The 26,948-nt window shown below is 50.0% G+C and overlaps 1 protein-coding gene across 3 annotated transcripts in view; it reads right to left on the minus strand.

Moving 5' to 3' along the window:
• LOC119166716 (uncharacterized) overlaps nucleotides 1-26,948 on the minus strand; it is a 178,329-nt gene that overhangs the window by 21,586 nt on the left and 129,795 nt on the right. For 2 of the 3 annotated variants that reach the window (XM_037418039.2, XM_037418040.2), the window contains exon 5: nucleotides 16,632-17,608. The exons of the other annotated variant lie outside the window; for it this stretch is intronic. In XM_037418039.2, the coding sequence (XP_037273936.2) occupies nucleotides 17,354-17,608 (255 nt within the window). In that variant the 3' untranslated portion in view covers nucleotides 16,632-17,353. Of the gene's footprint in view, nucleotides 1-16,631; nucleotides 17,609-26,948 lie in introns of those variants that run through there. 3 annotated transcript variants of the gene reach the window in all.

The following is a 26,948-nucleotide window of genomic DNA, read 5'->3' on the forward strand; positions in this document are numbered from 1 at the left end:
GACTTTGAGTGAGTGATTCTCGGAAGAGTATCATCCAGACTTCTGTTCCAAGAACTTTGGACTGAATAGGTTTTCTATCTCTTTAGTCTTTAAGTGTCTTGGTTGTTCAATGCATGCGACTGAATTGTAGTGTGTATTGTTGTCTGTGTCCGTTGTTTCGAGTGTGGCTGATTGTACTGTGTAGTACGTTGTTTGATTGGTGACATATTGTACTCAACTATTGTGGAGTGTGCATACTTGTGTATTGTTTTGATCTGCCATTATTGACGATAGAATTTTGTTTTGTTTATCAACTCTCGGCTCTGACTTGTTCTTTGGGCCACAGCCGGCGTCCGCTGGCGCGCCAAATAGGACCACTTCTAAATTGTCCACGCTTTCGTGGTGCAGTTCGGGGGCCGATACTTCGGTCCTTGGAATTAGCCCGGCGATCACCTCCATAATTAACGGGACCTGTAACAATTATTCTGGCGTCCGCGACGAGGACTTTTTGGTGCACAGTGTGTCCAAAGTAGTGAGAAAGAGCCTCGAGTTGTTGATAGTGCTATCGGAACGATTTTGTGTGTTGCTCAGTGTTCTCGTTAACCAGTGCAGGGGAGTGTTCCGATAGACAGATTTAGGCAGATACTTTTTGCACGCGGCAAGACTTCATTTGCGAGACACGATGGATCTCGAAAAGTTAGTAGCTCTTGGTGAGAAGATGGGTCTTTCTGGCGTCGAACTACGGAAGTGGGTCACCCAGAAGGAAAAAGATGAAAAAGAGAGGGCCAAATAAGAAAAGGCAGCTGAGCTGGAAAAAGAAAAGTTGGCGGTCGAAAGAGCCAAAGCGGAAAAAGAAGCTGAGTTGGAGAGAGAGAGAGGTTGGCAGCTGCCAAGGAAGAAAAAACAGCTGCGTTGGAGAGAGAGAGGTTGGCAGCTGCCAAGGAAGAAAAAGCAGCTGAGTTGGAGAGAGAGAGGTTGGCAGCTGTGAGGGCCAAAAAAGAAAGAGAGCAACAATTGGAGTTGGAGTTGGAGAGAGAAAAGCTGGCAGCTGAAAAGGCGAAAGAAGAAAGAGAGGCAAAGGAGCGACAGCTGAAAGAAGAAAGAGAGCAGCGATTGAAGTTGGAGCTGGAGAGAGAAAAGCTGGCTGCTGAGAGGGTGAGAGAAAAAAGAGAGGCAAAGGAGCGAAAGCTGAAAGAAGAAAGAGAGGAAAGGGAACGGCAGGGGCAGCACGAGATGGAACTCGAGCGGCTCCGTTTGCAACAGCGAAGTGAAACTACCGTCCAAGCTAGAGTTGAAAGCAGCGAACGGGAAGATCATGGCTTCCGCTTGAACCCAAGCAAGCTGCTCGTAGCGTTTGATGAAAGGAAGGACGACCTTGACGCGTACCTTCACAGATTTGAGACGATTGCGAGGAGCCAGAATTGGCCGGAACATCAATGGGCAACTGCTTTGAGTACTTGCTTGAGTGGTGAAGCGCTCAGTGTGTACGGCAGGCTGACGCCGACCGATGCAGCCAACTATGCAAAGGTGAAAGCTGCTTTGCTGAAGCGATTTAGGTTTACTGTGGAAGGATTCCGGGACAGATTTCGGACAGGAAAGCCAGCTGATGATCAGACGGCTACGCAGTATGGCGCCCGACTTTGCCATTATTTCGACAGATGGATTGAACTTTCAGGGACAGCGCAGGAGTACGATGAGCTTAGAGAGCTCCTTATTAGAGAGCAATTTCTTACTAGTTGCCACCCAAGCCTGTCGCTGTACTTGAAAGAGAGGAAGGCTGAGTCATTTGAAGGCATGCTTGAATTGGCTGATCAATTCTTGGAAGCGCAAGGTGGAACTAATTTGGCCAAGGTCAAGAAGGAGTGTCCCGAAGATTCGAAAAATTCGGCACCCGAACAAAAGAAGCGTGCACCGGAGAGTGTTCCGCGATGTTTTCTGTGTAACCGAGTGGGTCATCGCGCGAACAACTGTCGTACTAACTTTACGAGCCCTACGGTTGCAAAATGTTTCAAATGTGGTCAGACTGGGCACAAGGCAGACGCATGTCGTAATGAAGTGAGTCAAACTCACCAGGTATTCTGTGGGCTAGCAGCACCGAAATCCGATGGTGATGCCGTCACCAACGGATTCGTAGAGTTGAAAAATGGGGAGAAACTTCTATTGTGGGTGCTGTAATGACAAAACAGCCAACCGGTGTTACGAAGGGAATGCCAACGCTGCCTGGAAAAGTTGTGGGCAAGTAGGTTACGGTGTTAAGAGATACCGGTAGCTCCACTGTTATCGTGCGGAGAAATTTGGTACGGGAAAGTGAGTTAACAGGCAAAACGACACCAGTTTGCCTAATTGACAGTACCGTTCGGATGCTTCCCGAAGCAGAGATTGAGGTTGAAACCCCGTACTTCAGCGGGAAGGTTACCGCTCTATGCATGACGACCTCCCTGTACGACCTCGTCATCGGAAACATCGACGGGGCGCGAGGGCAGAACGAACCAGATCGTTTGGGGGAAGACCCGAAGATAGAGCCCCTGCCGACACAGGGACCGCGAGATACAGCGGAGAAAAATCCCGCGAAGGATTTCACTAGAGCCCGAAGTGAAGCCTGGGTGCAAGAGACAGCGAAGGAGAAGATGATCGCATTGAAGGAGTTCACGTGCTGGGCAGCTGGACTTACGTCGGCACGACCTCAACCGACCGACAGTGTAAAGGTGACGGAGTCGGCCAGCCGGGCCAAATGTCGTGACATGAACAAGCGGGTGAATAACCGGGCAGGATCGGTTGAGCGTCATGACCCGTTAACAGTGTCGGAAGTGACAACGATGGCTGAGACGCCGCCTCAGATACCGTCGTTGGAAGGGGCTCGCCGGAACAAAACGAGGAAAAACAATAAGAAGAGACCGAGAGAGCACCGCAAGAAAGGGCGCAAGCGCCGCTCGAAATGCACAGGATAGGTGTCGAGGTCGATTCGGAATGTGTTTGACAGTGCTATATGTTAAGTTAATGTGGCTGTTATCCTGTGTCACAACTGTATTTCGAGCGAGTCAAAATGTTTGTTACGGTGATGTTATTTATAGTATTGTATAGTTGTTGTAAAGACAGAACTTTGTACATTTGTATTGTTTGGAATATGTGATGAAGTGTTGTAGTCATGCACCTGTGGTTGTATTTCAGGTGTTGTGAGATTGAATTACAATGTACAATTGTATTGAGTGATATATTGTGAATGTGACGTGTCATGAGCGACGGACTAGTTACAGTCTTTGAGAGTGTGGGGACTGTTCGCGCTCGGTTGTGTGGTTTTGAATAGTATGAGAATATTCTTAAAGTGGGGGGCAGTGTCACAAAACGAGCGCTCAAAAAGGGCGCGCCGCCAAATTCTCGCGACGAAACGCCGGAGTGACGCCGCGAGGTCAACGATAAAAAAAAACTCCCAAGCATTTCCCCGAGGGTGAACATTGTTAAGTGCGAATGCACGGGGTGATGCTATGAGGGGTATTTATTAATTCGCACTTTTATATTTATTAATCACACTATGGTGCCTTTATGGTGTAATGGTTCCTGGGAATCGCAATTTGATCCCATGGGGGAGTTTACGTTAACTCACTGGCGCATGCCAACGGATTTTAACTTTACTCCCCCTCATAGCATCACTCCGTGCATTCGCACTTAACCATGTTCACCCTCGGGGAAATGCTTGGGAGTTTTATTACTGATGATGATGATTAAAGTGTAATTAATGAATTTAAGTGTTGTTTGTCATGAAGCATTTGTACACAGATACATTACATACGAAGTGTTATTTATTTACACTTCACGATTTTCATACGATGCATTAAATGCGCACATCGCGAGCGCGTCACACACACACACAAACTACACTCTTTCGCACCCTCTCCCGCCCGGCACGTTCACTGGCTCGAACGGCTTCGGGAACGTCCACTCGCCGTTGACGATTGCGAGCGGCGTGTTGACGCCGGCCTTCATCGCCCTTCTCCGCCTGACGCTTGCGTTGTCGTTCTGCTTCTTGGGCCGCGTTCGCGGCTCGATGCTGACGCCTCATCTCGGCCTCGCGAGCGCGCAGTTCACCATCCGCTGCACGCTTCGCCCGCTTGTCCTCGGCCTCGCGAGCGCGAAGTTCGGCATCCTCTGCACGCTTCGCCCGCTTGTGCTCGGCCTCGCGAGCGCGCAGTTCGGCATCCGCTGCACGCTTCGCCCGCTTGCGTTCGGCCTCGCGAGCACGCAGTTCGGCATCCGCTGCACGCTTCGCCCGCTTACGTTCGGTCTCACGAGCCCTTCGCAGAGCCGCCTTGTCTTCCTACGTCGGCGAAACCACCACGGTACCGTCACCTCCAACGACGGGTGCAGTGCTGGCATTCGGTTGTACTGCATTCGTTGTTGATGGTAGCGTTGACTCCGGGACATCCATCGCACGACCCACTCTCGACGGGAGACTGAGAGAGAAGGCGGGCGCGCAAGAGAGAGAGGTTCGCGCGCAGCTGCAGCGAGCGAGGAGAGCGGAGGAGCGAGCGAAGGGGGAGGGGGACGCGCGCAGCGGCGTTAAAGATATAAGGCGCGTTACTGACACCGATATCAGCGTCGCGTCCATGGCTTATTCGGTAGAGCGTCGCCTGCGGCCCGCCAAGTCCTCTTTCTTTTAAAGATAGAGAGAAGACTGCGGACGCCGCGGACGGCGGTGGATGGTTTGGGGTCGCTTATAAAGTGTATTCACACTTAAAAAGAAAACAAACATCCAAAGGCTCCCCGGGCGCGCGACTCTATCCCTCGGAAGCGTGGGTTCGCCGACGAACCTCCTCTCATCGGCGCCCGAGCAAGCACTGGAACTTTCTAGATGGAAAGGGGCGTGGTGATGCCGGGTTGCGTCACCCGTCGCGGACGACCTTCGAACCGTCTCACCCTCTCCCCAGCGTTCGCGCCGACGAAAGGATGAGAACTTTCTGGAATCTCGCGCGGAAGGAATTTAATCGAGCAGCCGAGATGAGAGATCAGGAGAAGACGGAAGTTAGCGCCAGAGCGCGTAGGGTATCCCGCCGCGTTTGTCGGTGAAGGTTTTGTCCGTAGGGACAAAGCAGGAGAAGAAGAGGATTTCCACCTGAGGGGTGACGACTCGAGCTACAGGCAAGAGTGTGTGTTTACCGCTATCGAGCGAAGACGCGTGGCAACAGCTGCGTGTGTGAGGCCGACGTGTTTCCGGCGAAGAAGTTTGAAGCTTGGAGAGTGGCCAATTGAAGACGCGAGGTTTCCTGGAAGAGAAACTTCGGGGGCAGCGGAACGACAACAACGCTGGACTTTGAGTGAGTGATTCTCAGAAGAGTATCATCCAGACTTTTGTTCCAAGAACTTTGGACTGAATAGGTTTTCTATCTCTTTAGTCTTTAAGTGTCTTGGTTGTTCAATGCATGCGACTGCATTGTAGTGCGTATTGTTGTTTGTGTCCGTTGTTTCGAGTGTGGCTGATTGTACTGTGTAGTACGTTGTTTGATTGGTGACATATTGTACTCAACTATTGTGGAGTGTGCATACTTGTGATTTGTTTTGATCTGCCATTATTGACGACAGAATTTCGTTTTGTTTATCAACTCTCGGCTCTGACTTGTTCTTTGGGCCACAGCCGGCGTCCACTGGCGCGCCAAATAGGACCACTTCTAAATTGTCAACGCTTTCGTGGTGCGGTTTGGGGGGCCGATACTTCGGTCCTTGCAATCGCCCGGCAATCGCCTCCCTAATTAACGGGACCTGTGACAGTCGTGCACTTCACGACTAACGAAGTTTTTATGCGTCCATCCATCTGACCACCACCACCTAACTCCGATGCCACCGCGTGAATGATGCGATAGGCAGGCTGTCTTTTTTTTAGCAGTTCCATGTAAAGGAAGGCTGCCTTGTCCGCAAGACTTGTGCGGGGACACGTTCACCTACTTTGTAAAAGATACTCTCGCGGTGTACTGGCGCGCATCTTTCTCCGCGGTCGCGCAGGCCTTCGTTTTGGAAGATAACTGCCAGATGGCGCTCGTGTCTAACGTGCTAGATGCGCTTGTTCGCCTCCGCTCCACGCTCAAGGCACTTTAACGCAGCCCCTTCAGAATACCATTCACCGATTTTCTTGCGCATAACATCAAATAAACGTATTGTTCACTATCTCCAGACGCAAGACTATCGTCTTTTGACGACATTTACAGTGTAACATGTAGATTTGGGCCAATTTTTTCATCCAGCGGCCGTGTTCTGAGCACGGTGGAGGAATATGAGAAGTGGCTCAACTGCGCCCGCCCAAGCATACCGGTTTCACGTGCGCGTCGAGCAGTTTCCGATGGATGGCGCGCGTGCATGGGGGCCATCGGTCAGCACAATACATAGGGCCCAACGCTGTAAATACTCGCTCTGTTAAGCAATGTAAGCTCATAAAATTATCTTTACGTGCATTATTGCACGTCATTTATAAATTTTAGCAACGTTTTTCTTTGCGCAAGCGTTCTAAGTACATATCTTCAGTGGCTTTGGCGACTTTGGGAGCCGACGCAACTGTTCTAGCAGCCGGCCGGCGCGATTCTAATGACGTCTACCTCTTCTAGTTACTTTGCAATTTGATAGCGGGAACCCTGTGTGGCATAATGAAAAAGCCTGTAGCGTAATAAACGACACCTAGACACTAGTGGACGGCACCTCTCGCAAAAATAGCCCTTTTCTTCACTGATTGACTTCGGCCAAAAGCAAGTCAGAAGGATATTTGCTGGTTAATTAAAGTTTCAATTGGTCGCGTCTGCATTCCACCACTCAGTAAATCAATGTAGGAACGAAATTCGCAGAATGAGTTTCCTCGTCGAGGAACAGTATTACGGTTTGTCACTTCTTGGGAATGCGCCTTGGAATGCGCGTTGTCATATCTTGCACTTTTTGGAATGCGCTAGATATGGAATGCGCAAGATTTAAATAGCTTATTGCACCGGCTTCGTATACGAAGCCTACAGGCACTCTTTGAAAGCAAGCAAAACAAGTCTCCTGCCCCCCATCCCCCACCGAAACAAAATAGATGTTTCATTGAACTGTGTAGCAGATTGGTGAAGAGCAAGCGTGATTATGTGTGCCGCACCACGAAATAGCCGCGCGTCTTTTTCTACACACCATGATTAAAGCTGCAAATAATTTCTAGGTAACTCGCACTGCCATACAACAAAGAAAATGGTCAAAGTTGAAAGGGGCGCCTCACAATTGCAACAAAACTTGCACTTGACAATTTATTTGCACACACTAACATGAAATAGTAACAAATTCGAACGGCGAACAACGAGCTTCCTCTGATCCCGACTGCGCTTTTGGAGATTCTATGTCGATGCCTGCCTGGACTGCAGGCATCTCATCGCAACTCATGTGACAGTTCGGTGGGTCGTCGTCGTTGTTGCTGACGCTAGAAGGGGCGCCTTTTCGCTTCGCTGGCGCCAAAAGCTGCCTTTCAGCGGACCGCTTCCGAGTCGTCGATCTCTTCGAGAGGTAGGGCGGGCAATCGGAAATACCGTGGGAACAGCGTCACACGCCAGGGATGCTCGTCGTGGCACGCTCGTCAGTACATTGCCGTTGTAGTGGGCAGTCCACGTCTTAGTCACGAGATGAGACTCGAAATGTCTGTCGCAAACACTGTCTGTTGGTTGTAGCGGGCGATCTTTCCTCGGTATGGCATGTCGCCAAAGCTCGAGACGCTCGGCGTCTTTCGGGGCAGAAAACAGCGAGTATTTCTCCTGACACGACTTGTAGCCGGACGTGCAACGCGGGAGGAAGCACTTTTTACCCATCAGAGGTTCACAAAATGGTTCACACCGCAAGAAACCGTGAAAACACTACACATGTCTACGTGTTCACCACATAAACTGCGCGAACGATGAATGGATGCATATCACTGTACCCTTTAGATCGGGCGGTGGCTAGCGCCACCAAGCCGTAATACTTAATGAACCAAAAACTAGAGTTATTTTTTTCCCTTAAATAGTGAGGTTGGGGATTCGTACTTTGCAGCGGAGGGTTCAATTTTCACTCGTGCCTTGACTTTAGCCACCAATCAGATAACCTCCTTCTAGTTAATTCTACCCGCTTAGTCTATTTTACCCTCACTGTCCCTAAACCCCAGTGCTTTGAAAAAAAGTGCGCCATCAACCTGAACTACAGGGTGAAGCCCTTTATAGAACATTATCAAGTGTTTGGCAGTTTTTGCTTCCTCTCCACACGCTCTGCATACGGTGTTTACCCTTTCGTATTTGGCCCCATATGTCTTCGTTCGCAATACTCCCGTCCTGGCCTCAAACAGTAGAGAACTACCCCGAGTATTATCATACATCCTTTCCTTGGCTATTTCCGAAGCGCTCCAGTGGCGCGTTTGGCGGGGCGAGATTCACGTAATGACGAGCCAACTCTTCGAGCAGCTCGGCGTCCGTGCCGCGGTAACAATCTAGCAGCCGGTGAAGCTGTTTTTGCGCAGACGACTTGGACACACAGGGACCGAGCAAGTGCCCTAGTAGGTGCCACGTTCTCTTGCAGCTCACCTGCCCGTTGAGACTGTCATACAGCTGACCCCACTGCTGGCTCGCGAGGGAGAGGCTGTGGTTCTCAAGTTCACGCGCTAGCGCTTCGATGGGGCGGCGTAAATTTTTGTTGTGACGCTGCCGGCGCCACCTGCGCATGAGGCCAGCGTGTGCTTTCCACATGTGGAGGAGGCGAGAGTCGATTGTGGGCAAGTCTGTGGTAGTCTCCACTTCACAGGTTGTCAGTGATGTCCGTAATGGTGTCGGAGGCTTGTTCTTTACGCAACTGGCGGAATTTCAGCCGATAAGTAATGTGAGCAGTGGGTTTCAGCTTTTTGCTGAGGCACGTTTGAATGGTTATCACGAGGATGTTGTGGTGGCTGCCCACTAAAAGCCCCGCGTTTTCCCAAGTAGCACGCGTAACGTTCTTGCACAGTGTTAGGTCCGGCGATGTGTCACGGCACACACTGTTGCCTATGCGTGTGGGCGCTGCTGTGCATCGTTAAGTAGCGTAAGGCTAACGACCATAGCTTTCTGCCTTTCGGATCCATGAGCGTGTAGCCCCAATCAGGATGTCGTGCGTTAAAGATGCCGAGCAAGAGCAGCTGCGCGTCTCCGGCGAGAGCGATCATCTTAGTGAAGAGGCGAGAGTAGTCCGTCGCTTTCTCACGGGGTGAACTGTACACATTCAGGACGAATAGCGACTTGCCTGTGTGTTTGCGTGGTAGCATCTTTACGATCGTATGCTGGATGCTCGTTGCTTCCAATTCAAGCTGTACAGCTGTGAGGCTGCTGTGAACGAGCGTGGATGTGCAGGGGGAAGGAAGCATGCGTATCAAGCTGATGATAGGCCACGTACCGGGGAGGGGGGCGAGGGTAGACGTCTCTTGCAAGGCGATAACATCCGGGGCCGGTTCCGTGGCCTGCGGATCAGCTAGCAGTTTCTGTACGAGCTGCTGCAGGTGGCTCCGTTTTTTATGGTGCCCCTTGCAGCACTGCTATAGGGTCAGTGTGGGACACGCCATGATTAAGCCATTGCAGGCTTGGGGCCCGCCTGCAGCGTGGCAGGTTGGCCGAATGTTCGTGGCGTTCGAGCTGTGCATGGATTTCGGCAGTGGTGAACTCTGTGTAATTTTTAAGAGCATTCAGTGAATTATTGGTGGCCTCCGTATACCTCTTCAGGGCGTTCAGTGAGGTGTTCGTGTCCGCAATGGTTTGCTCCAGTGTTGAAACGGACTTCGAATTTCGCATCTAGTGTCGCGAGAGTCGCAGATACTGCTTTAGAGACCGCCGTAGCGATATTGGTTTCAGCATGAAGCGACGCGGTGGAGGTGTTTGCTTTGCGCTTACTCGCAGACTGCGATTGCGTCTGGGCTGGAGAAGAGACGGCTCCATCGATTCCGACGCAGTTGCGACTGGTTGCTCAAGGGTTTTGTCTAGCTTTGCTTCTAATGACTGGATGTGTTGTGTGAGGTTTTCTATCTAGGACATTAGTTTAGAAAGCTGAGACTACTGCGAGGAAAGTTGTGCCTTAAGTGAGAAGTTCTCCCTGACCAACTTCCTCACATGTGGATCCTGCGACAAGGATGGTGACGCTTTGAGCGACACTGAGGGTCCTTAGGCCCAGGCAAGCTTCTTGGGACCAAGCACGAATGATGGCTGTGACAATCCCTGGGACGAACCAGGGGAGGAGGAGAGAGGCGATGAGGACGACTTGAGGTAGCAAGCAGAAGGGGACCGCGATCGGGACTTAGACCGTTACCTGGACTTGGACCAGGGCCTAGACCGGGACCAGCCACGGTTGTGGGGTCCAGAATGGTCGGTTCGTTGCTGCTGCGGCTGGCCGAGAGACTGGTACAACTGCTCTTGGGACGGTGAGCGATTGGTACGAAGGACTGGTGGCTGCTGCGGTTGTGGCTCTTGGTCGGCTGCTTGCGCTGGTGCGTAGCCGGACGGGGTAGACTTCTTAACGAAACGGTATTTGCAGTTCCAACTGTTCATTGCATGACCACCCTTACAAACGATGCAGAAGACACGGCGTGTCATTTGGGTGCCCTGTGGAATCAGCGGGTGTTCCTCGCCACAACGCGCACAGCGGTTGCGTTTTGGATGAGGGCGAACGTCAGTTCGATGACCCACCTTGCGGCAGTTAAAGCACGCTTTTACTCTTGGGTAAAAGGGGTAGAGGCGAATGTAGACGCCGTGATAGAAGATTCATCTTGGCAAACAATCTCCAAGCATGGTGACGAGTATGTGGTTGGTCCATCCCATGTGACGGCCACCCTCGACAGGCATAGTTGGGTTGCTCTCTTGCAAGTCCTTCAAGATTTCTGCATCAGTAAAGCTGTAGTAGGCGTTGAAAATGATGCCACTAAATGCATCGTCGGGTGGTGGGGCGTAAACGTGAAATTCGATGGTCCGGACTCCGATCTGCAGTGACGTGATGCGACGGTAGGCTTGTGCTCGGACGGTTCTCGCACACTGAGGATGAAGGTGTTGTTTGTGGGATGAACCTGCACTTTGTCGCGGGACGCTGGTGGCTGGTCCGGTAGTGACGCGGCCTTCAGCAGGGCTTCATACAGTTGCCATGGCGGCAGCTTCGTAAGGTCGACAAGAGTTTTTGGCAGTCCCACGATGTGGATGGCATCAGGCGGCATCCTAGGAAGTGGATCCTATCTTCGCAGGGGCGGCGGGCGCGGTTTCGTGTCGTTACGTGGGGGTATCACTTGCTGGGTGCCGTTCAGGTGCAGTGTTGCCTGGCGGATCTTGAGGCATCACTTCTCCTGGGTGCGAAAACCGGGCGATGGCTGCCAAGAGCCATCCGACCATTCTTCTGCCGAAATCCTGGTTCTTTCAACCATGTACTCCATGTTGGGGGCGACTGGGCACGGCAGGAACGCGGGGAGAAACGCTAAAGCATTGGAAAAAAGCCTACGCGAAAGGAAGCGGGAAAGTCGCAAGAGACGCGAGAGCAAGAAACGCACGTCCGCTCTCTTCGAAAGCTCGTGAGGGACTCTGAGATCGTGATGTCTCTGATTTTTCTGCCGTAATTCCTGCACTTCTTGGCGAAGGCTGTAGATCAGCCGAGTCAGATCGGAAGAAGCAGCTTTTTGAGCCCAGGTTACTTTCCGAGGCGTCGGAGGTGTAGGCTGTGTGGCAGATGCCGTAGATGATGAATCATTAGTGTTGCGAGGAAGGGCTGATTCAGATATATTTTGTTCAGGACAGTGAGGGCTGAGTGAAATGTGTGTGGACGCTCCACAAGCCACGCAATGAGGAAACTGCTATAGAGTTTGCGTCGACCTCATGCGAAGCATTGCCACAGTCCTGGCATACTGGCGGGAAAGAACAGTATTTGGCAACATGGCCCAAACGATAGCAGTTGTAGCATGCGACCGGGCGAGGCCGATATTCGTGAACACGGATGACTTCATATTCAAACACCAAGCATTCCGGTATGGAGTCTGTATCAAATTTCAAAAACAGCAGCTGTGTTTTACCGAGCATGCGTACATCGGTGATTGTTGCCTGTTCACAGCGCAAATGCGCTTTGATGTACTCGATTGTTAGGCCGGGTCTGATCTTTATTACCCCACGAGAGCTGCCGACTGCATGTGGCTGAAGAGGCGATGTGTCGACATCAATCACTTGCACGGTACCATTGACAGTTGCCACTAAGAGCGAGAAAGTGCATAGTTTGGGAAAAGGACCTTCGTAACAAAGTGTAATCGGTATGCATTAACTGGTTGTGCGAAAGCGGGGAATTGACATTTCTGCAATTAAAGTTGACGAAGCGTTTTGCTCTATGGTGTCTGTAAGGGCTTGTTTCAGAATGTCTGTCACATGCACTTTGTTTAGCTGCCTGATCAAAACAGTATAGCGGGGCCGACTCACTTGTTTGCCGTGCAGTCTGTTCAGTGACACCTGGTGTTGGTATTACACGGCATTTTTCTTGTCGAGAGTTGTCGAGAAGTTCGGTGGTGCCGGTAGAAGAGCCCGCTGCCATGTCGTTGACACAAGGTCGGGTAAACGATTCTGACGACAGCGTAGACTGTGATGCATCCATTGTCTCGTTTTTGTCAGATAGCGTTGGGAAATTGTTTGAGTTCACAGGAATGCTTGTGAATGCCGTAGTTGTTTTCATAGTAAGAGTCTTGAGATTTGGAGTGAAACGCGCTAGGCGTAACAGGTTTACCAAGCATGGCACGGCCGCGTGGACGCAGTGCGAACACGGTCGCTGGCAGCTAAGCCCTAGGCTAGTCCCCTATCGAAAGAGTTGACATTCGTTCTGTCCCTAGTATACATGCCACCCCCGCCACCACCATCGCCGCTTGAGAATTCATACCATTTTGCCCGTTTCATGAGCACTGAAGTTCATACCGAGTTCTAAAATGCATGCAAAGGACTGAAAAAAAAAAAAACTGCTTACATCAATAGCAAACGTTGTTTCGGAAAATACGCCAGTGCTGCAGAAATGACACGAGCAGACCTAGCAGCGGCTGCTCGCTGCTGCTGCACCTTCTTCTACTTACGGTGTTCGTATCGATCGTAATCCAAACCAGGCTGTCAGTGAAGGAGTCCCTGTCAAGGCCATGAGCTTTGACGCGTTGTACGGGTAGTCCGCGATAGCACTGATGCGATCCACCGCCAATGCCTTTGCCACCGTGTTCAATTAGCGGCTGGTTGTTTACATCACGTGGCTTGAGAAACAGAGCAGATGGTAAAGCCAAAACCATGAAGCAAAAAGGCGATATGCTATCGCGTCGCGGAAAATTTGGTCTCAGACTGATTTTTCCACGTCGGCCTCGCGGTGTGTTTTTTGGCTACTAATACAAAAAAAATTCTGGCAAGTTTTCTTGCATTCACTCCCTTCGAGGCCAAGAGTGAACAGGCCTTCCTTCCACAGACAAACCGCATTGCTCCGCTGGCGTGGTGCAGTAAATCGCACCTTCGTATCATCCAAGTTGGCTGGGGAAACCGTTCGCATAACACCCAATCACGATGTACAGTCGAGCCCACAGGCCCCACTTAAAATGAAGTTTCGCTTGCACGAGCAACATCCGCATGACCATGAAAATATACATTGTTTCAATGACACAAAATCGCACTCACAACGAAGGTCTCGGAGATCCGCCGATTGATTACAGCGAACGGGGTTGGCACTCTGCTGACTTCCTGGGAAACCACTTTCGATCACGGATGAGGCATCGGCAAGGTGCCCATGAATTATTATTGTTGAATGCCGACCCTGCCACCGCGCCCCTCTAGTTGCCGCTCTCCCCGACCGCTTTTTGTTACACACCCTTCCGTTTTTTGTCCCCCCCCCCCCCCCGCAACTCTGAGCACCCCACATTGCCAGATGTGGCCCTTGTTTTCACACTGCCACCCATCTTTCGAAGACCGGTCGGCCATCTCCTTTGTTTTTGATCGCTGATAGTGGTACTGTCGCTGACGTCACCGGCCTGGAATGGAGTGAACAGATTATTTGCCAACGTCGTCTGTATATGATCGTCTGCGTCTTGTCTTATCGTATTGTTCCAGTGCACGCGCGACTTACGCTATGCTATCCATTCTGATAATTCGCAATTCTTTTTGTATTTAGGACCTGTTCTCGTTCTATTCGCACTCGGCTCAGCATGCCCTCCGCACACGTGCGGAAGCATAAAAACAGCTGTTAATTTGCGCGGAACGAATCGCGAAATATCGAAGTCGGTGGAACACATGAACCCGCCGGCGCAACAAAATGATTCTTTGACTACGGCCGCCGATTTTTTAAACAACACCTCGCGTGCCGATCCAGGCGGCCGTGCTTAGACCCCTGCTCGTGCATTCTATGCGCGAGTTGCACGTTTCGCAGACCTTTCAAGCAAGCTGTTCGAACTGCCTCCTTCCCGCGTGTTTTGGTTTTCAAGGTCACCTCCCTGCTGTATCCTCACGTCTCTTCACTCTATCCGTGCCCCTCTCCTTGCTCTTCTCTCGCAAATCGGAAGGCGCTGAGCCGTGCTCCCGCAAGGGCTGCAGAAGATAGTGCTTTTTTCCTTTCTTTCAACCACACATTCTCGCAAATCGGCTCTCCTCTCGACACATCTCCTTCGCCAGTCTCCACCGCTCCACGACACCAGCCACACAGACTAGAATTCAGAAGTTTTGTTTTCTGACTAGAAACGGGCCCACCAGATCTGTACCACACGTTTGGTTCGGCGTGTGCATTGCATGTACGCGTCTTCCTCGCTCTTGGTGTGCGTGTGTGTGGTCAGGATGGCGGACGGGAGGCCTTGCATGCTTTTTCCTGCTGCTCAACAAAATGTCGATGAAAGTGTGACCGCTTGGCTTGGGTGTAATCTGCGCGTTAGGTGCCGCATTGCGGAGCGCTTGCTCATAGCTGTTGTTCACTTGGTAGCCAACTTGCCGCTTTGGGCGTCCTGGTATTCAGCTGTGGAAGTGGTGAATGTTTCTTAGGCGGCGGTGATGGCTACATGCGCGCGAAACTGTTTTCACGAGGCTGACTTCAACGACGTCGGGCCCAATGCCGAGCCTGAAGCTTCCGAACAGAACAACAGCGGTGGCAATTTGTGGCAGCGCGTCGTTGACTTCGACCTGGGAGCGTGGGTGGGACATCTGTTGTGATGGTTTAATTACAGCTGATGAAGATGCCGACACTGCAGAACCGTGCACGGATTAGGGCATTGTGAATTCGGTAAGTGGTAAGAACTATTTGGAGGAATCAAATAGCGAGAACGACGAAACTTTGGAGCCAGTGCTTCATGCAGCTTATGCCATTGCCTCAACGAAGAGTCCGCTGCCGTTGAAAACAAACTCTAGACTGCCCTTATCGCTTCTGCTCTTCGAAGCTCGAGCATATTTTTGGCCGGAAAATTTTGTGTTTTTTAAAAGCTGTGCTTCATTTACTACAAACTTCGGGATACACCGAACGGATGCTGCGTCAGGCTCAGGTTCGTTTTAGGCGGGCTCGATTGTATCTTGTGTAATGTAGTCCATCCAAAACAACCTTAAAATTCGCCTCATCGCGAAACTCGCACCAACCGTAATCTTATCACCGAGATTCCACTGTACACCTATTCAGGGGAAATCTGGATTGCTGCAAAGCCTCACTTCAAAGTTAAATGAACATATCGCTCTTACATTAAATAACCTTTTGGGCTTTTAAATGTTGGGTATTCGGGCAAATATAGTCTAAGAACAGTAAATTTTAAAACGTAACGTGTTTCACAGGGCATCTCTTGCATACTACAGAAAGTCAAATTCCCATACTAGTGAATGTTACTTCCATTTTCCTCTGAACCAAGAATAGTGACAGCTGGACATTCTTTGCTTCAACTAAAGAAAATATTGCCCAGTTCCATTGGGTCATGGCAAGTATGCTCATTTCAGATGTGAAGCAGCTTAAGGCCAAGATCGATCCGGTGTGTGGTGTGACCACCCTTACAGAGCATGCGCATCCGCTCCAGTCTCTTGCCTCGCAATGTCAATGCAGTAAGTGTCTGCTAGCGAGTCTCTTGATTGAAAAAAGAGACTGCTCACGCTGCACGATCGTTCACTGGCCACCGCGTAAATATAGCCATTGAATCTTGACTTCCAAGGTAGTGCCAGTGGGAGATTTCTCCTGTGCGTTGAACAATGAAAATCCGCAGCGTGCACATTAGCTAAAAGCGGACTGAGGGTCTCTGGGTCCAATTAGAGTCTTCTGTATCTCACTGCCTATTAGCATCAATAGGAATGTTCTAGTAGGAAACACTGGACCCATCTCTGCGTGATTTGCGCCTCCTTAAGTTTCTCTCCTGCACAACGCCGTGGTGAGCGTTAATGTCCTCGTCAGTGTAAGTGATAGTGCCCACAGCTTCTCATATACCAATGCTACCCTTTAGCGCGAGATGGCGTAATTTTTTTTTTATGATATGTGATATATACAACTCAAACCTGATTAAAAATTATTCAACAAAATCGCTTTTCGCTTTGTGCCTAAGATTAATTACTCGTGTCAAAAAGAAATGTTCTATGCTGCCAGTATCTGAACTGCAGTGTGCCTGAAAAGTTCAACAGGTAACCTCCTACAACAGGGATGCACCGGGCAAACAACACCCTTTTTGTATCGTCGCAGCTCCCAAGTCACAGGATGCCTCAACATGTATTGAAGGAAGTGTGACACAAATGGACCTTAAGGTGCCCGTACAATGATTATCAAGATAAATGGTCCAAACAGGAACTTTCTCTCGGGTATAAAATAAAAAAAAAGAAAGACCCTGCTTTTAAATTGTTTGCACCACATCAATGTGAAGAATACATTTTCCAACCAAGTTAGCACTGCTCATTCATGTCCCTTTAACATAGCAGACCAACCAGTCGATCAAGCAATCAAACAGATGGACCGATCATAGCAGACCAATTGATCAAACCATTAACACATGACAGTCTTTTTTTACACCACATCAAAATGAAGAATACATTTTCTAACCAATTTAGCACTCCTCGTTCATGTCCCAGTAACATAGCAGATCAATCGGTCGATCAAGCAATCAAACAGATCAACTGATCAAAGCAGACCAACTGATCAAATCATTAACACATGACAGTCTTAACAGAATCAACTGTGGCTCAATAACAGAAACTGAGTTCATTTTGCAAGCCTCACACATGAGGTCCATCATAGTAATGTGCTACCTCTCTGATAACACAAGTGATTCAACTAAGTTTTACAGATGCTATTACCACAACTGTCACTTGGCATATGGGGTCAGACAACAGGCACACACTGGCACTGCACAGCAGCACATCACAATGAGACAGCTGCGAGCTTGTTTGTGTCATGGCGATGGTGTTCAGAACACAGTTTACGTCGAGTGTTCCACTTGCAAGATCTCTGGAGTGATGGAGAGCGTTGTGGCAGACTCTGAACAAGAACAGTCATCCACCCCCGACGAGGAGAGGTTCGCACCACTGTTTTTGTTTGAACGATGATTTTCAATTAGAAAAAGTGCCAGCTGTGATAGCGCGTGGCTCTGTTCCTCCGCAGCCTGTGCCTGTCGCTCAGCTGCCTGAGCGATCCGCTGCTGGGCACTCAGCATGTCCTGTAGCAGTGCTGTTTGCTGCGATGGGCACAAATAAATTTAGACAATGCTGTTAAATTAACTGAACAAAAGGTACCCCCCTCCCACCCCAAAAAAAGGAAACCATACTACTGGCACCCTTAAGAATTCATTTTCACAGGCGTGTGCGAATATTAAAATTCTTTAAATGTTTGAATATTTCGATGAATAACACAGTATTCAAATTCTCTTGAGTTTGAATTTGAAATATTGAAAATTTCAAAGTATTCGAAGTGAATGAAAAACTGCATAGTAATCAGCATAAAATCCTCTGTAAAGATGGTTTCACTGTACTAGAGGGGTGCTAAGCTATGAAAACAGTTGTCTAAAGAAAATCTGTATTGCCGTGAAGCCCTACTTCAAGGTCAACTGAACATATTCTCACATTGGCTCATCATTTCTTAAATTTAAAATTTTTTTACAGTAGCGTATATGCTCCAAGTATAGTAAATTAGTGAATTTTAAAATGTAGTGTGTCTTTCAGGTGGTCTTCACTACTGAAAGTCACATCCTGCTACCAGTGGCGTAGCGAAGGGGGGGGGGGGTTCAACTTCCCTCCCAAAACTTTTTGCGCAACAAACCCCCCCCCCTCTCGCTTATTAACCTTTTTTTTTGTTGCTTCACATTGACATGCTTTAGAAACTAAGCGGTGCTACTATCACAAATCCTTCCTGGGCGCTTTTACAGAAAAAAACGTCTACTTACGGCAAGTACTGCTGACTGGGCGAGCCGTGCATGATAAAATGATATTGCTTTGGTGCAGCTCGATGTGAACGTGAAGAAAATAAGCTATACAGTCAAGAAGGGGGGAACACGCACACACACACACTGCTGAACTCACTCAGACACTCACACTGTTGCCTGTTTTTTTCCCCTTTTTGACTGTATAGCATCTTTTCTTTACGCTCAAACCGAGCTGCGCTAAAGCAATATCATTTTATCATTCTACATAGAGAAAAATGAGTCACGCTGTTTGTCAAGGCTTTGACACTCTGTGAGATTTCGGGCAGGAATCTTGGCTGCGAGCGTTTTAAGTTGGTTCGGCGATGGGATTATTGTTGCAGCAGTGGTCATATACTTGTACTGCCAGAACAGATCTCGCTGGAGTCGATTACTACGGTCATTTTCAGTAGGCAGAGGTTAGTTTTGATGGTAAAAACCAGACACAGTTCGTCTGATAGGCCACGTTCAAGCATATTACAGTGTGACTCTTCATACGGGTGCTAACACATATTCAAGCCAGAGAATAACATTTCTATTGAACTTTTGCAGGTTCTGCTAACATCTATACACACATACACACACACAACATGCATGCACGTGAACATCCACCCACTTTTCACACACACATTCGCGCGCGTGACAGAATACTTGGCTTATCCAGCGAACTTAGCTAGTGTGAGAGTGTACAATATATTGATACATATCTTAACTATGCTCTAACTGCTAAAGGCACTCCAAAGTGTTGTCTAGTGAGAAGGTGCAACACAGGCAAACTTGCAGGTCAATCACAACCTTAGAAAGGCCTACAAGGTAAACTCATAATGTAACTCAGGCTGATAAAAAGAAAGATGATCATAAACTTGAAGTAGCATAATGAAAAATGTAGGGTGGCCAGTTGTTGTGAGCACTTTTATTGTCCAGCAGTGTGGCAAACACCGTAAGAATAAGAAACAAATATATGACAAATTAGAAGTATTTATATTAATTTGCTTCACCTAATTGTCCCTTTACATTGACATGATTGACAATTGATATGTGGGATCTAAAGTCCCAAAAGCACCATATGAGTACGAGAGACGCCGTAGTGGAGAGCTCCGAAAATTTCGACCCCCTGGGGTTTTTTTACCAAGCACCCACAACCGAATTTGAGCACACGGGCCTACAGCATATTTGCATCCATAAAAAATGCAGCCTTCGCAGCCGTGATTCGATCCCGTGACCTGCGAGTCAGCCGCCCAGTACCTTAGCCACTAGTAACCGCTGTGGAGCCTTCACATTGACATGACTGGAAGGGTCCGCCGAGCGATTTCAGTAACTACCAACATAAAGCACAACAAGATACGCACAAAACGATGAAACACGGTTGGACATAGACATAATATGTAAAATTAAGAACAATACTCATATATAGTAGCCATTATTTTTCAGAATAACTGAAATAAACTTTGTGCAAGCAATGTTTCACGCAGCAAACTGATGAATGACACATTAGAATACTGTTGATTATATTTTTCAACTGATACAAAGATTATTCTGCGCATTACATGTCATATTGTCACGCAGCAAAGGACGATGCAGTTGTCTATAAGGAAAACAAGTTTATTGGAGCGAACTTGTGCTCCCCTAACAACTGAAAGAATACACTGGCGGCGAAGCAGCGGTCGGCAAAACGACGTGCACGGTAGTGAGCGCCGGCGATCGAAATGTCGCGACATCGGCTGTGCGGGAATTTATATCCCTCGGCGCGAGGGTTTCTCGAATAGTCGAATTGTATCGAGAACACTTTAGAAGAACTGAGATTATGCTAGACGGTTCACGTTTGTTTGAAACGCTGTCCCTCAAGAGATAATACATGCCGCGCACAAAGAACAGAATACGTGCTTGACACACAGCCAACAGTGATAGCACAGGCCGGCGCAGCCAGGCCGAAAAAGCAAAACACAAATAAATAAACCCAATGCATGGTTCGCTGCATTACCCCCCCTCTAAGAGTGCATCGACCCGATGCTAACATAAGGGACAGTCCAAACAAATTAAAATAAAAGTTCGTCACTGTCTGCAGAAAGGTTTTAAGCGAACCACATGGACGACTTCGGGCCGCGTGCGTCGTCGTGATGTACGGGAGTCACCATCGGGGATCACTTCGTACGTTACTTCGCCAACACGTCGTAGAATCCAGTAGGGTCCGAAATAGCGTCGTAGAAGTTTCTCACTGAGTCCACGTCGTCGAATGGGAGTCCAAACCCACACACGATCTTCAGGATGGTACTCGGCGTCTCTGCCTTGGAGATTGTAGCGTCCGGCATCCACCAGTTGCTGGTCCATTATACGAACTCGAGCGAGCTGGCGGGCCTCCTCCGCATGTTGGAGGTATCCTTGGACGTCGGCATTGAGGTCGTCGTCTTCTACGTGCGGAAGCATGGCGTCGAGCATCGTAGTCGGCCGTCTTCCGTAGACGAGCTCGAACGGTGTCATCTGCGTGGTTTCTTGAATAGCCGTGTTATACGCAAACGTGACGTACGGGAGGACTTCGTCCCACGTCTTATGTTCAACGTCGACGTACATAGACAGCATATCCGCGATTGTCTCATTCAGCCGTTCCGTTCGTTCGTTCGTTTGGGGGTGGTACACCGTCGTTCTTCGGTGATCTGTGTTGCTGTAGCATAAGATTCCTTGCATGAGCTCCGCAGTGAAGGCCGTTCCGCGGTCCGTGATTAGGACCTCAGGGGCTCCATGTCGCAGCACAACTTGGTTAATAAAGAACTTTGCAACTTTTTGTGCAGTTCTCCTCGGAAGAGCGGTGGTCTCTGCGTAGCGCGTCATGTAGTCTGTCGCTACGACAATCCATTTGTTCGCGAATCGGGATGTAGGGAACGGGCCCAGAAGGTCCATTCCGATCTGTTGGAAGGGCCTCGTTGGTACGGCGATCGGCTGCAGAAGTCTGGCGGGTCTTATCGGTGGTGTTTTTCATCACTGGCAGTCACGCCAGCTCCGGACGTAGTGGGTGACATCGGATGTAAGGCGGGGCCAGAAGTATTTCGCCTTGATTTTTGTAATCGTGCGAGCTGTTCCGAGATGTCCGTAAGACGGGTCGTCGTGGCACGCTTCCAAAATTCCGTCACGAAGGTCTGCGGGGATGACAAGTAGATAATTCGTTCTCGTTCCGGGGTTGGAATTCTTCACTAGGATGGAGTTTTTGAGGCTGAACGCTGGTAAGTTGCGCTTGAACGCCCTAGGCACAGAGACGTTGCGTCCTTCCAGGTAGTTGATCATGGCGCGAAGGTCAGGGTCGGCACGCTGCTGGGCGGCTAGGTCGCTTTCTGTCACGACTGCGAAGAACGCGCTGTCTTCATCGGAGTCCTGTGGTGGTGGGTCGACGGGGGCGCGGGACAGGCAGTCGGCATCGGAGTGTTTCCTGCCGGATTTGTAGACTATTGTAACGTCGAACTCTTGCAGGCGCAAGCTCCACCGCCCAAGACGGCTAGAGGGGCCCTTCAAATTGGCGAGCCAACACAGCGTATGATGGTCTGTCACAACCTTAAACGGTCTACCATAGACGTATGGGCGAAATTTTGAAATGGCCCATATGACAGCCAGGCACTCTTTCTCGGAAGCAGAGTAGTTTCTCTCCTCCTTCGACAGACCACGGCTTGCATAGACGATTACCTTTTCGCAACCGCTTTGCTTTTGGACGAGGACGGCACCCAAACCGATATCACTGGCGTCCGTGTGCGTTTCCGTTTCGGCATTTTCGTCGAAATGAGCGAGCACGGGCAGGTTTTGCAGGCGTTGTTGCAGCTCGCAGAATGCCTTTTCTTGGTCATTTTCTCAGCTGAAAGGGGTGCTTTCTTTCGTCAGGCACGTGAGTGGCTCTGCAATAGGTGCGAAGTTTGCGACGAAGCGCCGGTAGTATGCGCACAGTCCGAGAAACCTTCGCAGACCCTTCTTATCTTCCGGCCTTGGGAAGTTCGCAATGGCTGATGTTTTTACCGGGTCAGGTAGGACTCCCGCGGCGTTCACGACGTGACCCAAGAACTTGAGTTCCTCGTACGCGAAACGGCACTTCTCAGGCTTCAGCGTTAACCCCGATGTACGAATGGCCTCGAGTACAGATTCCAACCTTGTGAGGTGTTCGTCGAAAGTCCGGGCGAATACGACAACGTCGTCGAGGTATACGAGGCAAGTGTGCCACTTCAGGCCTGCTAGCACAGTGTCCATGACTCTCTGAAACGTTGCGGGCGCTGTGCACAGCCCAAACGGCATCACCTTAAACTCGTATAGACCGTCCGGGGTTATAAATGCAGTCTTCTCTCGGTCTCTCTCGTCCACTTCAATTTGCCAGTAGCCGGTCTTGAGATCCATGGATGAGAAATACTTGGCGTGGCAGAGGTGGTCGAGGGCGTCGTCGATTCGTGGCAGGGGGTACACGTCCTTTTTGGTGATTTTGTTTAGTCTCCGGTAGTCAACGCAGAATCTTAAATTGCCATCTTTTTTCTTCACGAGTACAACCGGCGCAGCCCACTGACTTTTCGATGGCTGTATTATGTCGTCGCTGAGCATGTCATCTACTTGAGTTCGGATGGCTTCGCGCTCGTGTGAAGAAACGTGGTACGGTGACTGTCTGGTAGGTCGGGCTCCATCTTCGGTTATTATCCGGTGCTTCGCCAAAGGTGTCTGACGTAACTTCGAGTTCGAGGAAAAACACTCGCTGTAGCGATAGAGCACCTCCAGTAATCTGTCCCGATTTTCTTGCGACAGCGCCGGGTTTCACGTCGAAAGGATGTGGCAGCCTGGAAGCATCTGAGCGTGCGCGTTCAAAGGTGGCGACCCCGATCACTTGACTCGCTTCTTGGGTTTCTTCGAGGAACGCAATTGCAGCGCCCTTGTTTAGATGCTGGTACTCCTCGGTGAAATTGGTGACCAAAACGTGGGATCTGCGTTGCTTAAACCGAGCAATGCCTCTTGCGACAGACACACTGCGGTCCAGAAGCAACCTTTGGTCTCCTCAATAGCGTCAGTCTCCACGATAGCGTCGACGTCAGGAGCAGCACCTTCACAATAGACGGCGATCATCAAGCTTGCGTGGGGTGGCAGGATGACGTGATCGTCGGCGATCCTTACAGCAGCACGGTGTTCGAGGTTCGGCTGCGGCGTCGTGGAGTGATCGGAAGAAAACGTTATCGACCTGGTCTGCAGATCAATTATTGCGCCATTGTCCGCCAAAAAGTCCAATTCGAGAATTACGTCGCGGGAGCAGTTAGGCAAAATGACGAACTCCACAGGGTACGTAGTGCCGTCTATGATGACGCGCGATGTGCACATTCCACTTGGGGTCACGAGGTGGCCTCCTGCTGTGCGTATGTGCGGACCGTCCAATCTGGTCGTAACTTTCTTTAGCTAGGACGGAATGACCCGCTCATGACCGAGTAGTCGGCTCTCGTGTCGATGAGGGCGACTACGTCAAGGCCGTCGATGGACAACTGGACGTCGGATGCCGCTTTCCTCGAATTTCAGGTGCATCGGGGCGTCATATCCCGGCTTGCGCGTGTTGATGGTCGGGCACTATGCGTCGTCATCGTCGTCTTCTCAGCAGCAGGCTTCGTCATTTCAGGTACGAAAACGACGACAGCATAGCTGTCGTCGTTTTCGGGGGTCTCGTCAGGGTCTCGTCGGGTCGTCGGGATGAGGGCATGTCGTGAATCACGGTCTTGCGTCGTTGGAGGGTTTTCATTTTTTTGCCGTTGTGCAACTTCACCTCCAGAAGTTGCTGCTTTTAGTTTCCCCCTCGTGGGCTGGGGGACCTTCCACGGGCGAAGTCAGCATTGCTGGGACGGTTGGGGGATTGGTACGGGTAGGGCGACGACGAACGGTTGAAACGGGATGGTCCACGGCTGGTGTTCGACAGGTATTCTTCGATCTCAAATGGGCGCTGGCCGGCTTGCGGGCGGGGTGCGTCGACGGAGAACCCACGCAAACCCAGTCTCTTGTACGGGCAGCGGCGGTAGACGTGGTCGGCGTCTCTGCAGGGGTAGCACAGTGGACGATTATCTGGCGTTTGCCACGCCTCGGTCTTTCTGGGCGCCTGGTTTCGGGTTACAGGGGGTCGGGCGGGCGACATTGGGCGGCGGTACGGCGGGGTCTCTTGATAACGGGTTGGGACGGGTCGGGGTCGACGAACAGCAGCGGAGTAGGTCATCGCTTGTGGTTCGTAAGATGCTTCCGACCGCGTAGAATTCCCCAGTGCTTGCTGAACCTCCTCGCGGACGACGTCAGTGAGGGAGGCGACTTGGGGCTGCGGCGTTGCTGGGAACAATTTCCTTAGTTCCTCGCAAACGACGGCGCGGATGGTCTCCCGCAAGTCTTCCGTCGCCAATCCAGGGGCGTTTACCGGGTTCACCGAAACGGTGTTGAGTGGTCTATCGTAGTGCCGCGAACGCATATCCAAGGTCCTCTCGATCATCGAAGCCTCGGTGACGAACTCAGCGACAGCCTTAGGGGGGTTGCGGATGAGTCCAGCGAAGAGCTCTTGTTTAACTCCCTGCATCAGAAAGCGCACCTTCTTTTCTTCTGCCATTTCGGGGTCAGCTTTCCAGAACAGCATCTTTATCTCCTCAGCGAACAGTACAACACTTTCATTAGGGTGTTGCATTCGCGTCTCCAACAAAAGGGCGGCTCGTTCTTTCTGCACAATCGTAGCGAATGTTTTGAGGAATTCGCTCTTAAAGACAGTCCAGTCGGTTAGGGAGCCTTCATGGTTCTCAAACCTCGTTCGAGCTGCATCCTCCAAATAGAAGAAGACATGACGAAACGTTTCTTCGTCATTCCACCTGTTAAAGATGCGGGTGCGCTCCAGCTTCTCCAGCCACTCTTCCGGGTCTTCACCAGGAGATCCTCGGAATGATGGGGGCTCACGAGGTTGTTGCAGAACGACGCGAGGGTTGGTAGCGCTGGTCATGGTGCCTGCGTTGAGCATCGTGGTTTTTAAGTCTTCTTTCTTCTTTTTATCCGGGAGCAGTCCAAACTCTGGCTGAAGGCCTTGCTGTCGGCGGCTGACACGAGTTGGGCTTGCTTGTCGGCTTGGCAATGGCTTAGGGTTCATGTACCCCGCACCTCCACCAGATGTCACGCAGCAAAGGACGACGCAGTTGTCTATAAGGAAAACCAGTTTATTGGAGCGAACTTGTGCTTTCTTAACAACTGAAAGAATACACAGGCGGCGAAGCAGCGGTCAGCAAAACGACGTGTACGCTAGTGAGCGCCGCCGATCGAAATGTCGCGACATCGGCTGTGCGGGAATTTATATCCCTCGATGCGAGAGTTTCTCGAATAGTCGAATTGTATCGAGAACACTTTAGAAGAACTGAGATTATGCTAGACAGTTCACGTTTGTTCGAAACGCTGTCCCTACCACAAGAGATAATACATGCCGCGCACAAAGAACAGAATACGTGCTTGACACACAGCCAACAGTGATAGCACAGGCCGGTGCAGCCAGGCCGAAAAAGCAAAACACAAATAAACAAACCCAATGCATGGTTCGCGGCAATATTATATGCCACATATGTTACCAAGAAATTTATGAGAAATGTTACATGCAAACATAGGTTGTTGCATTGCCGTTCACACCTTTTGTATCTGCGAACCATGTCTGCAAGTGAAAAGTGACACCGAAAAGCAAGGATTAGACAACGGGAGAGAACGGAATCACTCTGTTATGGTGTGAAAGTGATGTCCAGCAATATATCTCAAGCCGTTGAACTTGCGCCCATACAGCTGGACGAAAAGTAGCGCGTGTAGATTTTACCAAAACCGTCTTTTTTACTACCCGCCACAACTGTCCAGTGGTTATAGTGCTCCATTGCTGACCTGCCGGTCATAGAATCGAATCCCTGTCGTATTTTCGATGTACGCAAAAATGCTCGAGGCCTGTGCGTTTCGATTTAGGTGGACGTTGAAGACCCAAAGTGGTGAAATTTCTCAAGCGCCCCACTATGGCATCTCTCATAATCATTTTGTGGTTCTCCTAATTGTCTCTTATAATGACATTGTCACCCAGAGAAGCTCACAGTGTCTATGATGAAGATCAGTTGTTTTTGTTTAATTCCTTGTGTGCTTGTGCTGATGACTCAATCTTTCCAATGATTGACTGGGTTTTGGGTGCTTCTAGAAAATTCGTCGTGTATACAGCAGTGTTCTCGTGGTATACTCCCACTCATCGTGGCATCTGAAATTTTCCAGTGCGTTCTTCCAACGTGTGAACCAAGAGAGGACCAAGGCACTAAAAACTTCGTGAGCCCCTCGTCTGAATTTTCTTTTCCAAAAAGCACACGCCTTGCAGAAAGCTCCCTCTTGATAATTGGAATAAACCAGCCTGAAAAACATTTCTCACCAGCGAGGTTGTAACTTCAGTTTGTGCTTACTAACTGAAAGAAAGCTGTAGTTTGCACCTGATTTCCGTGGCATCATTAACAAATGTCGTCTAGTTTTGTGGTGCTCCAACTCCTGGCATCTTGGCCCGTTAAGCACGTAAAGACCAATGTCGCTCTCAGGAATCGCGATTTCCATGCATGGATCATGCTCCGATCAGTTTTCTGGAGTTTCTTTGGCACAAAAGTCG

The sequence above is a fragment of the Rhipicephalus microplus genome, unplaced genomic scaffold, assembly GCF_043290135.1.
Source record: "Rhipicephalus microplus isolate Deutch F79 unplaced genomic scaffold, USDA_Rmic scaffold_12, whole genome shotgun sequence".
Taxonomy (NCBI): Eukaryota; Metazoa; Arthropoda; class Arachnida; order Ixodida; family Ixodidae; genus Rhipicephalus; species Rhipicephalus microplus.